Below are 13979 nucleotides of genomic sequence, written 5' to 3'. Positions count from 1 at the left end.
TTCTCGGCTGGTGGTTTACGCCGGTTAATCCCTCCTGCCCCTCGGGTAGGCGAGCAGAGGTATTCCCAACCTCCAGGAGCTGAATCCTGGCTTCCAGAACCGACCTCTGGGTCAGGCCACCCCTCAGGAGTGTTGAAGCTGAGCAGCGTGGAGCCAGCCACGGCGCCTGCTGAGCCCTGGCCTCCAAGGCCCTGGAGCAGCCCTCGGACGGGGCTGTGATAGGCCCTGCAGAGGCGTTCGAGCATGCTCTGAGGGCCTGGGGCAGATGAGATTTTGGCAGAATTCACAGACTCCATCGGAACTGGGCTCCTGTCTGCCGGCCCTTAACATCATGCTGTCTTTGTTGCCGCTGTTCCCGAGAGAGAAGAGTCGGCTGGCATCTCATTGTGAAGAATGGTTCAGTGTTGACTGTGGATGCACCCGAGACAGGGCGACATGACCCCAGCCACGGGGAGCTCACCATGTGGTGGCCAGGTCCCTGCCGGGCCTGCCTCTCCTGGCAGCACCCCAGTCCTCCCGGAGGGGTCCCATTCCTCTCCAGCTCTGCACGGGTGGGGCTGACAAGCACCCCAGTTGTGGGGCGAGGACCCTGGCCCCATCCAGGACGAGATGCTGCATGTGGGGTGCAGCTGAGTGCCGGCACAGGGAAAGGACGCAGGTGTGACTCCACCTGTGATGTGACTACCTACGGCGGTCACGTCGCCTTAAACCGTTTTAGTTGCCACCTGACAATTTGCAGTCGACTCCTAGTGGGAGTCGAGAGCAGGGTATCAAGCCGAGGCAGTGCTGGGTTCCGGAGATGAGGCGGCAAAGGAGGATGGGCCTAGGTCCTGCCCGCACGTGGGAACAGAGCTGCCGGCGGCCCAGGTGGGAGACAAAGCACGTGTGGCTGACGGCGTTACCAGGGAATTTTGTTTTAACCACATCTGGGGCCTAGATGCTTTAATCTCACAGTGGCCAGAGGACCAGCCACCACTGGCCTCTGTGAAGGCAAGGGTCCAGTAGGGGCCACAGCCCAGGGCCAGGCTGCGGGTGAGAGGGAGGGGACGATCCAGATGAGCGGTCAGGAGCAGGGGCTCAGGTGTCTCCCGGCAGAGGTGTGACCGGGGGCGAGTGCCCACACCCTCCAGGCCTTGGTCCCCCTGTCTGCGTTGGCTCCCCACGGCTGCTGCAACAAACCGCCAGACTTGTTCTACCGGCAGTTCTGGGGGGCGGAAGTCCGACAAGGGCCTCACTGGCTCAGAATCAGGTGTCAGCAGGGCTGGTTCCCACTGGAAGCTCTAGAGGGAATCTGTTTCTGTCCCTCTTGCAGCTGTTGGAGGCCAACCCGAATCCTTGGCACGTGGCCCCTTCCTCCACATCTCCCCATCCCTTCTGTTTTCCTCCACACATTAGAACTCACCAGGTTAACCCAGGGCCACCTCCCATCTCATCCTCAATCACAGGCCAAGTCCCTGTGTCACATAAAGTAACGCATTCACAGGTCCAGGGAGGAGGATGTGGACATCTGGGGGAGCTTGCCCTGTGGGGCCTGCAAGGCTCCGGGGCCCTGGGAAGCGCTCAGCAGGGCTGGCTCATCAGGCCGGTGGGGACAACAATTAGGAAGGTGCGGGAAGTGAAGAGCTCACCTCGGACATGAGGGGCTCCTGGGTGCCCAGGTGGCCACAGGGTGTCCGCCTGGCCCCACTTCACCGGGAGCCACGGCCGGGCCTCACCTGCTGGTGGCTCTGCAGAGCTGCCACCCTACACCGCCTCCCACGACCTCAACCTACCACCGGGAAACTTTATTCAGGTTTAGAATTTTACACACCATGTCTTGACAGGCCCAGTGTCTCGTTCTTGTGCCAGTCACCTCAGGGCTAGCCACAGCCACCGAGGCCACAGCACATGGGGACTGGGCCCGGGCTTCTCTAAGCAGGCTACTAGAGGCTGCCCCATCCAGGTGGCAGTCTTGGCATGCAACCACGGGCCAACCAGCACCCCTCTCCATGCCTGTGGTGCCCGTGGGCAGGAGGAGGTTCCGGAGGAGGCTGGGAGGCCCTGGGGTGGTGGGGGGACTGGGGACGAGGGGAATGTGGAGGAAGCAGGGAGAGAGCATGAGACAGACCCACAGGGGCTGAAGCCAACCTTGCTTTTATTTCATTAGAGCTTCTTGATGGCCGACAGGAGCTCGGGTTTCAGGACAGATGAGTCTGGCTGGGCCCCCGCAGCCCTGATGTCTGCTAGCACGGCTGCATCCCACGAGAAGGTCAGGAGGGCCGAGGGCACCTGCAGTGGGGTAAGAAGCCTCAGCCTCGCTCTGGCCTTTATGTGACAGAGCTCCCGCTTCACATTCAAATCTTCCTGCTGGAGCCGGGACTGCTCCCCGCCGCTGACGGCACACCCATGCACTCAGTCCATTCTCATATAACAGGGACTTCCCCGGAAGTCAGGACTTCCTGTCCAGGCCTCCCTGAATCAGGGTCTGACCACCCTCCAGCCCCCGCCTACACCCTCCCCAGTAATTCCTTGCATTTTGAATGCCACCTTGGCTCTGCACCACAGAGGACTCTTACACACTGGGCACATTCCCATTTTGTAGACACAGAGAAGTTACTCAAGATCACATGGCAAGGAAGTGGAAAGGTGGGACTCACACCCAGGGAGCCTGGCCCCAGGACCCCTTCCCCTAATGCCACCTCCAACTGAAGAGCATCCCCCTCCTCGGGGGTTTGTGCTGATTCACCAAGAACCCAGAAAACCCAGTTCCGCTGTGCGGGGAGCCCGTCACTCACCAGCCCGCACTCATTGAAGGCCAGGTTCTCGTCCTCCAACAACTTCTGCCCTCCCAAGGCCAGCAGCTCAAAAGGCAGCCAGTCGATCAGCAAGGCCTCCCGGACAAACGCGTACAGTGCTGCCACCCGCTCCCGGGCGTAGAAGGTCCCTGGCGGGGGCACAAGTGTGGCGCTGGAGCTCGTGGGAGCCCCCCTGAGCCCTCAGCCTCCTCCCCCGGGACAAGCTCAGACCAGAGCAGCCTGCTCCTGCCGGCGCACAGCAGACCCAAGGCAGCATAGCCAGCACCCAGCACGCACCCTGGAGGAGGCAGCCGTCGGGGAAGCGTACGCGCAGCAGCGTGTACGTGTACTTGCGCATCTCCCTCTGCTCCTCCCGCTCGCGCATTGCCTTGGTCCGCAGCACGCTCAGCCGCTCCACGGCCTCTGACCGCAGCCGCTGCTCTCGCTTGAGCTCCTCCGCCGTGAGGCTGAAGAAGTCCGCAGGCAGGTCGAAATGGGAGGCCAGGGGCGAGGGCTGGAAGACCAGGCGCTGGCGGGCCAGTGTGGCCCGCACGGGCTCGGCGCGCAGCAGCTGCTCCTTGTGCTGCTCCAGGCTCTGGGGCTGGGCCAGGGCGGCCTCGCTCAGCACGTAGAACTCCTCGGGGCCCTCTGGGACACGTGGGCATGTCACTCTGCCGTAGCAGGGAGACCCCCCGAGCCAGGCCCCTCCCACCCCTGCCCCTGGGCTCAGCCACGGCCCTTCTCTTTTTCTCTTACCCTGGTCGGGGATCGGAAGCAGCACCTTCTGGAAGCCGATGGCCTCAAAAAACTCGTGGGTCCCTTCCAGGCAGTTAATGCGCTCCTGAGAGCGGAGCCAGAGGTCATGAGGGACCCTTGAGGCCTCCTCGTGCCCCACCGGCCTCACTGCCCACCCCGCCCTTCTGGCCCAGAGTCCCCAGTCTCAGAGCGGCCACTGCCCCTGGACAGGATGAACCCCAAAAGCTGTCTGCAGGGGTGAGCTCACAGAGGGCCTGGGATCCCAAAAGGTCAACACCAGGGTGAAGGAGGCTGAAGAGCCAAAGGACAGCGGAGGCTGGGAGTCCCCAGAAGCGGGGGAGGCAGGCCCTGGGATGCTGGATGTGGGTGGGGACCCCCAGGAGAGAGCAGGGCCCCGCCAGCTGCACGGGTACCACGGGCCAGAGTGCTAGGACCCTGCGATTTCTCCACAGAAACCAGAAGTCTGCGTTTGCGTGAAAAATCTCCCCAGTGCCGATGTGTTCCCAGCTAATTCAAAGAAAAGTCGAGTCACACCGTGGGTTGGTGGCGAGAGCAGACAGTGTACGCGTACTGTGCTCGTCCTGCGCTCACGAAGCCCTCCCTCCCTGCCTGGCACCTTCTGCCCACCTCAACTCCCAAGCCCTGCAGGGGCCCTTCTGCAGCTGGCTCTGGCCACCACTGGCTGGCTGCAGCCCAGCTGCTCCCACCGCCAGCCTGGGTCCTGGGTGGCCTCACAGGCCCGGCCACGCCGGCCACCCCAGGCTAAGTCACTCTGGTGGCAGCCCTCACCTGGAACACCTTGTTCTGAAGCTTGATCTTCCGGTACTTCTCCTCCTCGGGATGCAGGTGGATGTTGTCCAGGTACCTGGGCGGACAGGGGAGAGCAGCTCAGAGCCACACCGGCTCGTGCTAAGAGTGACCCCCCGGGAAGGCTGCCATCACACCCTGTATACCCCATAGAGCCCAACCCCTGGTGCCCCCGACACTGGGCCTCCTCCTCGGTCCTGCCTCCCCCTGAGGGCACCAAGGAGCCACCGTGGTGGGGGTGGAGCAGGCAGAGCCAGAGCTGATGGGTCCCCAGAGCTGGCTTGGGGGTTGCTGAGCAACAGACTTCTGGCCCCGCCTCCGACCTGCTCCCATCAGAGGAGTTGTCGGCGGCGGGTGAGACCCTGCCTGCTTCACATTCTTCTGATGATCCCAAAGGGAAGCCAGGGTTGGAAACGCCCGATTCAGTAAACCTCTTCATTCTAAACACTGGTAAAATGAGGCCCAGAGAGGCCAAGGCCCTTCCCCAAGGGCGAGGGGGAGTGAAGGATGGGGCCTGGCCTCACTCCCAGGGCCGTGCTCCCTCTGGGGCCCCTCAGCCGATCCCGATGGAGGCCCAGGAGCTGGCACCCCAGTGGGAGGGGGCCACCCACTCACCTGGCGATGGTGTCCACGCCCAGCTTCACCCGGTCCCGGTCCTTGTTGAACGTGTGGATCTTCATGATGGAGGCGGCCACTGGGTCGGTGGAAAAGTGCTGGGAGGAGGGAGGAAAGCTGAGTCAGAAAGCGTCCACCTCAGGGCCTGGAGGCCATGCCAGCCAAGCAGCCAGGTCTCAGCACTCAGGTGGCAGCAGTGACACCGGTGACAACAGTAAGAACTGTCTCACAGCAGGCCCTAGCGTGGGACGGAAGCAAACTCAACAGCAGAAAAAGGAGGAGGAAAGCCCTTTTGATGACTCCAGCCTGGGGCCTCAGCCTTGCCCTCACGTCTAGGGAAAAGGGGGCGATGGCAGCCCTTGTTACGCCACCCCTTGTGTCCGCGTGACACAGACCTTTGCCTACCGCTCTGGCTTTGGTGCCCAACGCCAGCACTGAGCGCCACCAAGGGCGCAGCAGCTGAGTGCCCGGGACCCGCCAGCCACCGCGGACCTGCCGTCCCTCCTCATCCCCCATCCCTACGAGGGACGTTCTAGAAACAGACGGAGGTGGCAGAGACAGGACGCAAAAGAGGTCTGTGACCTGTGGCTGCCTGATCACTCCTGGGGGAGGCAAGATAGTGGAGACATCACTGACCGGTCCCCATGGGACCCTGCGAACAGCACCCCAGCGAGGAGAGGCTAAGAATGGAAAACTAAGGCGAGGGGCAAGACTGGGCAGCAGATCTGCTCACGCTGTGGACAGCCACTGCACACAGCCACACCGTATGGTGGTGTTTCTCTGCAGCCCCAGAAAGTCACTAGTTACATGGCGAGTGGGGCTGGCACCCGCGTCAGCCCCAGAGTCATTTGCTCTGCCTGGATAATGGTGGGGGTGGGGCCTCCCTGGCGGTCCAGTGGTTAAGACTCTGCACTTCCACTGCAGGGGCCACGGGTTTGATCCCTGGTCGGGGAAGTTCCACATGCCGCAAGGTGTGGCCAAAAAGAAAAAAAAAAAATGGTGGGGGTGAACATCTGGGTCACCAGAGGTGATGAATCAAGAGCACAGAAGACCTGGCCCCCTCAGATCTACCCCTGGGCAGCCCTACAGAAGCCCAGCCACAGCTCCTGGAAGGCAGCTGTGGGGCTTCCACCCTGCCCCAGCTACCATCCCTCAGCTACACTGGGGTGAGCCTTCAGCAGCCACACTGTGTCACTTAGTTGTCTGATCTGAACTGGGCCAGCTCTCCTGGGAACTTCAAATTGGGACCCAGCCCAGTCTGCCAGTAAGTTGCCAGGGTAGGACAAAAATACGTGGAAGGGCAGAGAAATCGGGTCTGCAGAGAAGCAGCAGTAAGATGGGGGGCATTCTCAGGACAAGGCTGAGCCAGGCTGACCGCCCCCTACTCCAGCCTCCTCAGGACAAGCACACCCACCCACCCAGGGAAGAGCTGCAGCTCCAAATGCTGTTCTCAGATGTTCCCAGGCAGCCTGCAGCCTCGTTTAAATTAGGACCAGGGCGCACGAATGGACAAGGGGACAAAAGAACAGACACATCCAGAAAGGAACGGAATCCATGTAGGGATTTACTTTGTGATAATGGCAGATTTCACAGTGGCCAAAAGACAGGTGTTTCAATAAATGAGGATTGGGGAAAACTGGATAACGATCCGGAAAAAAAAAAGGAATAACACTAGCTCCATGCGTCCTATTCTACACAGGTATAATTCTAGTGGGATCAAAGCTTTAAACATTAAACAAAGCAAACAACAAAAGGCAAAACAGAAAAGCACTAGAAAAACCATGGAAGAGTTGTTTTAATCCTGAAGTGGGGAAGGCCTTCCTAAGTAGGTCACAAAACCCAGAAGCCATAAAATAAGACTGACACATTGAATTACATAGAGATTAGAAATTTCTACATGGACATATGACCATAAGCCAACTCTAAAAAGTAAACAACTGGAGAAAAATATTCACAACTCAGATCATAGGCAAAAGGCTAGTTTTTCCTAATATGTAAAGAGTGCCTACAAATCAATAAGAAAAGAAAACACCACCCAACACAAAAATGGGCAAAGGATGCATTCTCATATGAAAACACAGCCAGCCTAAGCCTAAAAAAGGAAATGCAAACTAAAACTATGCTGAGATATTATTTTTACCAATCAGTTTTGGTAAAGACAAAAAATGTTTGGTAACCCACAGTGACAACGGGGGACAGGGAAATGGGTATTTTCTCACACACTGCTGGGTGAGTGTGAATCAGGACAACCCACATGGAGGTTCATCTGGTGACAACTCTCCAAAGCCCTACACGCTGTCCTCTGTCCCAGCAACTCTGCTTCTGGAATGGAGCCTACAGCTCAAAGTGATGCACAGACAAGGTTTTCATCATAAATATTGTCCTCACTAGCAAAAGACTGGGAACTTCCTACGCGCTTATCAACACCAACATGGGGTTGGTTAAAGAGTCAGGGAACAACTCTTTGCCGTGAGTCATCACGCAGTCACTGTGGAGAATGCAGGCTTTCGAACGGCTCAGAAAAAAACAGAGAGGCGTGACAGAGCCAATGGGGTAAAAATGTTAGCAACTGGCAAATGTGAGTAAGGTGGGCAGAATGACATACATATTTGTGACCTGATCCCTGGAACCTGGGAGTATGTTATGGGTCAGGGGGTGTGGAGGTGACAGATGGAGTTAAGGCTGCTGATCAGTGGACCTTAAAATAGGGAGATTAGAGATTAGCTTGGATTAGCCAGGTGAGCCCAATGGAATCACAAGGGCCCTTAAAAGGGGGAAGAGAGAGCCAGAGAGAGAAGCAGAGAGATGGCAGCTGGGAAAGACCTGGCCTGGCACCGCTGGCTGTGAAGACAGAGAAGGAGCCATGGAGTACAGACAGCCTGACTCCCCTAGGGCTCCCAGAAGGCACACTGCCCTGCGGCCAACTTGACTGTGGCCCCGTGAGACCCAAGTCCCACTTCTAATTTCCAGAATTATAAGAGGCATGCTGTCTGGAGGCACCAAGTTCGTAGTAATCTGTCAGAACAGTAAGAGGACACTCCCACCCTGATTAAAGGATGTTCACGTGTTCTTTTTGTTCTCCTTGCGATTTTTCTTTAGGTTTGAAATTATTTCCAAATACAGAGTTTTAAGGGGGAAAAAAATGTGGAAGTTCTTTCTGCACTGATATACCTAGCAGTTTCCACGTCAGGCGTGAACGGTACATTACCTTTTACGTAAAACGAACACACAGCACGTGTGGCAGATATAGATGTATTGGTAGTTTGTACATATTTGGAGCATCTCTGAAAAGGGGCCTAGACTACTTACAGCTGCTGCCTCAGGGAGAATAGCCGCGAGGTGAGTGGGAGGTGGCTTTTCCCCGCCTACCCTTCTGTATCTTGAATTCTGTCCCTCAGGTAAGTATTCCCTCTTTAGAGAGGTTAAAACAGAACCACAGCATATGCTCTGTGCCACCCAGGCTCCCGGGGGGCGGCTCTTGCACCAGGGCTGGCACTCACCGAGAGAATGGCCTCTCTGATGCAGGCGTCCCGCTGGTCCTTCCTCAGGATGGCCCCTGTGAGCGGGCAGGTGAAGTACACTCCGGGCACTGCCAGGTGGGTCGAGCCCTCCTCTTTGGGCTTGGGCACCTGGGAGGATGGGTGAGGGTGTCTGAGCCTAGACTGTGGACAGAGGCCACCCCGAGCCGCCCGAGTGCCACAGTCCTGAGAACGTGGCCCTGGGAGCCAGACATCCTGGTCCCAATGCTGTCCCCTCTACCTATTAGCCATGGGACCCCGTGGCCCCTCTGAGCCTGTCTTCTGGTCTATAAGATGTCCTTGAGGGACCACCTCAGAATTCAACAAGGTAAGGAACGGAAAGTGTGGAGCAGCTCCGGACACGGTGTAAGTGCTGAATTGATCGTTCCTGCTCTGCCCGCCCCCCTACCTGGTGAGGGAGGGGCTTTGGTGGGAGAGTGAGGAGTCACGGTGCCCTGGATGAGTCCCAGCCTTGCTCTGGGCTTCAATTCCTAGGTAATATCCAGGGTCCGTTCCATTCCGAAATTCAGTGAGGCCTCACAGGTGGTGCTGCTCAGAACACCCTTTCTGCCAAGTTCTCCTTTGAGGCCTGCCTCCTCCAGGAAGGCCTCCCTGACTACACCAGTCTCCATGGTGCCCTCCTGTATCCAAGGAAGGCAGCAGAGGGCAGTGCTAAGGCTAAGGGCTTTGGACTCAGACAGACTGGGGTTCCAGTCCTGCCCCTGCTGGTTTCGAAGTGCATGACCAAGGGCTCCAGGCCTCACCTCTCTGAACCTGTTTTCTCTTTTGAAAAGTGGGAACTGTAACAGCACCTACCTTCATGGGGTTACAGGGGAGGGAGGGGACTTAACGGAGGTGCAGTCCCTCCCCCTGGGCCTGGTGTCATTAGGTGCCAAGCACACAGGTCCCAGATGACACCGCCCTAAACCACGGGGATCCCCAGCGTCCTGAGGCCAGAGATGACCTCGATCCACCCCGATGTCCTTTCTGCATCTCTCCAGCACCAGATGCTTACCGCCCAGGGCTGGGCACCAATCAGACCAAACACAGAAGAGAGCCCAAGCGGGCACTCTAAGGGCTCCCAGCTCCCCTGCCCGCCCCAGGCCACCCCTTGGGTGTCATGCTTCCATCGTGATGCTTTTACCGGGTTGGTCCCTGGGGCCTCTGGGCTCCCACTGACAGTCGCTTCAGCTTGAAGTTCCTTTCTCACTGGAGGGAGAGGCAGGGACGGGTCAGTGTGTGAGCCAGGCACACCATTCCCCGGCATGGACCCTCGTGTGGTCAAATTCTAGTCCTTCCAGCTGAACGTCCTCCCAGCCCACCAACCTCTCCATGCCCCCAGGCTGCGCCAGGCCACCGTGCTCCCCCCCTCCGAGTCCCAACCCTCCCCTCCGCAACCTCCCTGACATCCGTGCCACCCAGACCACAGCAGCCCCCCTTGGCCTTTCCACCTGCATGGCCCCTTTGTGGACTGGCTCACAGCTGTGATTTAAACCCTCCTCCCACCCCGAGTCGCTGGCTATGAAATTATTTTCAGCCAGAGCCAAGCACAGGACCTGGAACGCATGAAAAGTCAAGGATCAGCCTCGAGGACAGAGGGGCAGAGGCCCGCTCCACCGCCCCCCATACCCAACCCCGTGGCCCAAGGACGGCCAAGGCTCACCCTGGCTCCGGATGGACTCCTGTGATGTGGGGCCCCGCGCCCTGGGCTGCTTCTGCTCAAGCCGGGCCAGGGCCGCCGCGGCCGCCATCTGCGCCTCATCGGTAGGTCCCTGGCGGGGCTGCCAGAGCGCCGGCTTGCTGGGCTTTTCTTTGGGGCCCTTCTCCCTAAGGAGATGCGGAGGGACCGTGAGGTGACATGGGGGCAGACAGAAGAGCTTTTGTCCCTCTCCCACTTCTGCTCCTGCCCCAACAGACAGACATGGGCCTCTGCCCCAGGGGCCACCACGGCCACCAGACGGGTCTAACGCAGACGGAGGAGCCTCGGGAGGCAGACGGTGACTCTGCTCCCCGCCCTGCCTGCCACTTTGGACAAATCCTGCACCGGCCTGGGCCTCGGAGTCATCATCTATCAGGCGAGGTAAGAGCACACCTACCATCCGCAGGGGCTGATGCTCTTCACCCCCTTCCCTGAGCGAGAGGCTCCACCCTTACTCTCTACCAGGATGAGACATGGAGGCTTCAGCTACTGAGCACCTACTGTGTGCCAGACAGCGCACCAGGAGCTAGCTGTCGCTCAGCACGTCTATTACGCATGGCAACGTGCCTCCCAGCGAGAGCTCCAGACGCCCTTTCACAAGCACCAGAGGGTCACGGAAGCTTGGGCAGCGGGCCAGGCCGCACGCAGGCCCTGCGTGGAGTGTGTTACAAGGGTCTGGTTTAGGGACTTCCCTGGTGGTCCCGTTGTCAGGACTCGGTGCTGTCACTGCCTTGGGCTCGGGTTTGATCCCTGGTCAGGGAACTAAGATCCGGCATGCTGCGCAGCAAGGCCAAAAAAAACCCCAAACAAAGATCTGGTTAATCTCCCCTCCACCCTGGGAAGTAGGCAGGATGATCATCCCACAGGATGGGCAGCTTCCTAACCCAACCTAGCTCGAGAACGACCTGGCCTTGACGTTCCAGCAGACATGGCCTTCTTCCCACCAGGGTCTGACTCACCTGCCTCATCCTCCTCCTTTCCTCAGGACCCTCTCCCGATGCCAGTAGTTGGAATCATCTGTGCTATATCTCTAGAACCTTCTCAGGAGCCAAGGCTCTGAGTTCATGGCCCTCATGCTTCCCGCTCTGCTCAGACACACGGGCAGCCCTCTTTTCTTGTCCCCAGGCCTCTGGGAGCTTCCTGCCCATCCCGGCCCCTCTCTCCAGCCCTCCCAACAGCTGAGAGTTTCAGGTCGAAGAAAAGACAAGTCACGTAGTGTCACCCTAGCCCCATCTTTCCATAAAAACGCCATTTTTCCAAGACCCCTCACTCACCCGCTTCATGGCTCCTCTGGGCAGCCAGAGGGATCCTTCTAAAACCCAGTCACTCCTCTGCACAAAGCCCTCTCATCCCATGCAGGACAGAATCCTGCAGCCTCCGCACGCTACAGGCCAGGCCCTTCACAACCTGCCCCTTTCCCTTGTTCACTCCTATCTAAACTCCCTCCTGTTCTTCACACAGACCCAACCTCCTATGACAGGACCTTTGCATATTCTGTGCCTTCTGCCTGGAGTGTTCTGCCTGGGAGGGACAGGCACCGCTTCAACTGTGTGTGTGTGTGTGTGTGTGTGTGTGTGTGTGTGTGTGTGTGACAGAGACAGAGAGACGGGTTGATTTCCACACGGCTGAGTCTCACCTCATCCAGCTCTCGCTCAAGTCGCCTTCTCAGAGAGGCATTCCCAGACCACCTAACAGTCACCCACATGGCTCACTCTCTGGACCCTGTTTATTTTTCTTCAGGGCTGATCTTTCATCGTTTATTTATTGTTCTACTTGTCCACCTCTCCCCACTACAACGTGAGCCCTGAGAGGGCACGGATTTTCATGCCGTAACAGTGCTGGACACACACCCTTGCACGCACCCTGAGTCCCCAGTCCGGCTCCAGGCACATCACAGAAGCTTGGATCTCCATGTGACTCCCCTCTCCTGTCCTCCCAGGCCTCCAGTCTGACACAGCCATCAGCCCCCACCTCCTTCCTGTCACACACAGTCCAGCTGCACCAGCCCCCCACCTCCACCCACTACTTGATGAACAAATGAATGGACCCCCTTGTCTGGCCCACGGCTCTCCCTGGGCCCCTCTTAAGGTGGCCTCCTCTCCCTGTCACCGCCCCAGGCTCCCAGGACCTGCACTTCCCTCCCGTACTCATGGATCTGACCCTCATGGGCCTCGTTTGTCCCACTACTCCTTTGTCCCCTCCCAAGAACCCCAGGGGCCCCCAGTCCTCGTGACAGATGCCCTGATGTCCTTGCCACGCACCCACTCTCCCTCACCCACCCCCACTACCTCATGATGCCCTCACCACCCCTTCCTGCCTCCCTGCCTCTCCTCTGACCCCCTCCCAGCCCCGACCTCTTCACAATCCCTTCCATTATGCCTCACAGAACCCTCCCCAGGCTGACCTCTTTCTTCAGTCACTCCCCATCCTAAACCCCCTTGGGTCCCCCAGCCCCCTCTGTAGCTCCTGGTAGCAGCCCCAGCCCCTCCTGAACTCCCTCTTCTCATCCCATCCCCCCCAGTGGAGCCTCCTTCTCAGCCCACCGGCCCTCAGTCTGGCATCCTCACCTGCTCCAGCTCTTCACTATCCTCTGCACAGCATTGGCCCCTCACACCTGCCCATGGAGTCTCCAGTGTGGCCCCAGGCCCTTCTCTTCTCCAAGTCCTCCCCAGATAAGTCACAGAGGCCTGGAAATGCAGGCCACCTCTCCTCCCCTCCCAGGTCACCCTCGGAACCTCCAGGCCACTCAGCCATCACCCACGAGGCCCCCCCACCTCCTTCCAGTAGCAGACTCCCCCAGCTCCCCATCTCCACCCACCTGCCTTCCTTCTCCTCCCAGACCTTAGCTCCTCGCAGCACCCACCACCCACCCAGTTCACCCGCACCTCCCAAGTCCCTGACCACCCTTCCAACAACACCTCAGGCTCCCTGGCCTTCCAGATCCTCAACCCGTCCTCCCTCCTGCTCCAGAACCAAGGCCCAGACCCCTATCGCCACAGAATCTAAGCCTCACGACTTTTTGCGACCCCAGCTCTACCTGTTTCTCCAGGCTCAGTCCCCAATCTCTGGTCACCTAGATTCCCCCAAACCCTATGCGATGCCTCTTCTGGGCCCCTTCTCCACATCGCCGGCCTCTCCCTTACCGCCCGCCCTAACCCCCTAAGGTCTCTCCAGGGACCCCCCCCTCACTTCCTGCAGCCCCGCCCCCTCCTGCCCCGCCCCCGGAGGCCTCCCCTCTCCCCTACTCCCACTCCCTCCCTCTTGCCCCGCCCCCCGAGGTTTCTCCCCACGCTCTGACTCTATGCAGCCCCTCCCCGCCTCTCGTCTTCACTGGCCTCCCCGCCCCTCCCCCTCCGCTGATCTCCGCCCCCGGGCCTCAAGCCTCAGCGCGTGTCACGCACCCCACCGACTCCGTGAGCTTCTGCCCGGGCCCCGCACTCTTGAACTTGACGTCGGCCTTGATCTCTTGGAAGAATTTCTTCATGGTAGCGGCGGGCCCGGCGGCGGGGGCCGCGGGGGGAGGGGGGCGCAGGGGCCAGTAAGGGAGGGGCCGGTAGGAGCCAACAACCGGAAAGAAAATACTGGGCCGCCGGAAGTCCCGCCTTCCCGTGGGCAGCCCACGTGACAATCGGTCAGGCTCCGCTTTCTAGATCTCCGAGCCTTGCTGGCCCGGAGTGAGCGCTCTGCACTGTCGGGCCGGGTCTCGGTGGTTCCCCTGGACTCTATTGCCAGGGGCAACGAGGGCGCTTCCAGGGGGAGGCTGTGATTCGGCGCCTTCCACCGCGTTCCCCAAGGAGTGAGTGACAGGAG

At 59.3% G+C, this 13979-nt stretch overlaps 1 protein-coding gene across 1 annotated transcript; it reads right to left on the bottom strand.

The window, feature by feature from the left end:
- Positions 1–2108: 2108 nt before the first annotated feature.
- On the bottom strand, positions 2109–13683 carry UBXN6 (UBX domain protein 6). Its single transcript, XM_065874732.1, has 10 exons — positions 13571–13683; positions 10134–10297; positions 9615–9679; positions 8453–8581; positions 4953–5050; positions 4320–4395; positions 3531–3615; positions 3072–3422; positions 2775–2923; positions 2109–2268 (listed from the first exon to the last, which is right to left on the bottom strand). The coding sequence occupies exons 1-10, from the start codon at positions 13651–13653 to the stop codon at positions 2143–2145; spliced, it is 1326 nt and encodes a 441-aa protein (XP_065730804.1). The 5' UTR covers positions 13654–13683; the 3' UTR covers positions 2109–2142.
- Between the last annotated feature and the right edge of the window lie 296 nt (positions 13684–13979).

This window comes from Phocoena phocoena, chromosome 3, assembly GCF_963924675.1.
Source record: "Phocoena phocoena chromosome 3, mPhoPho1.1, whole genome shotgun sequence".
NCBI lineage: Eukaryota > Metazoa > Chordata > Mammalia > Artiodactyla > Phocoenidae > Phocoena > Phocoena phocoena.
This window is presented reverse-complemented; position numbering and strand designations above follow the sequence as displayed.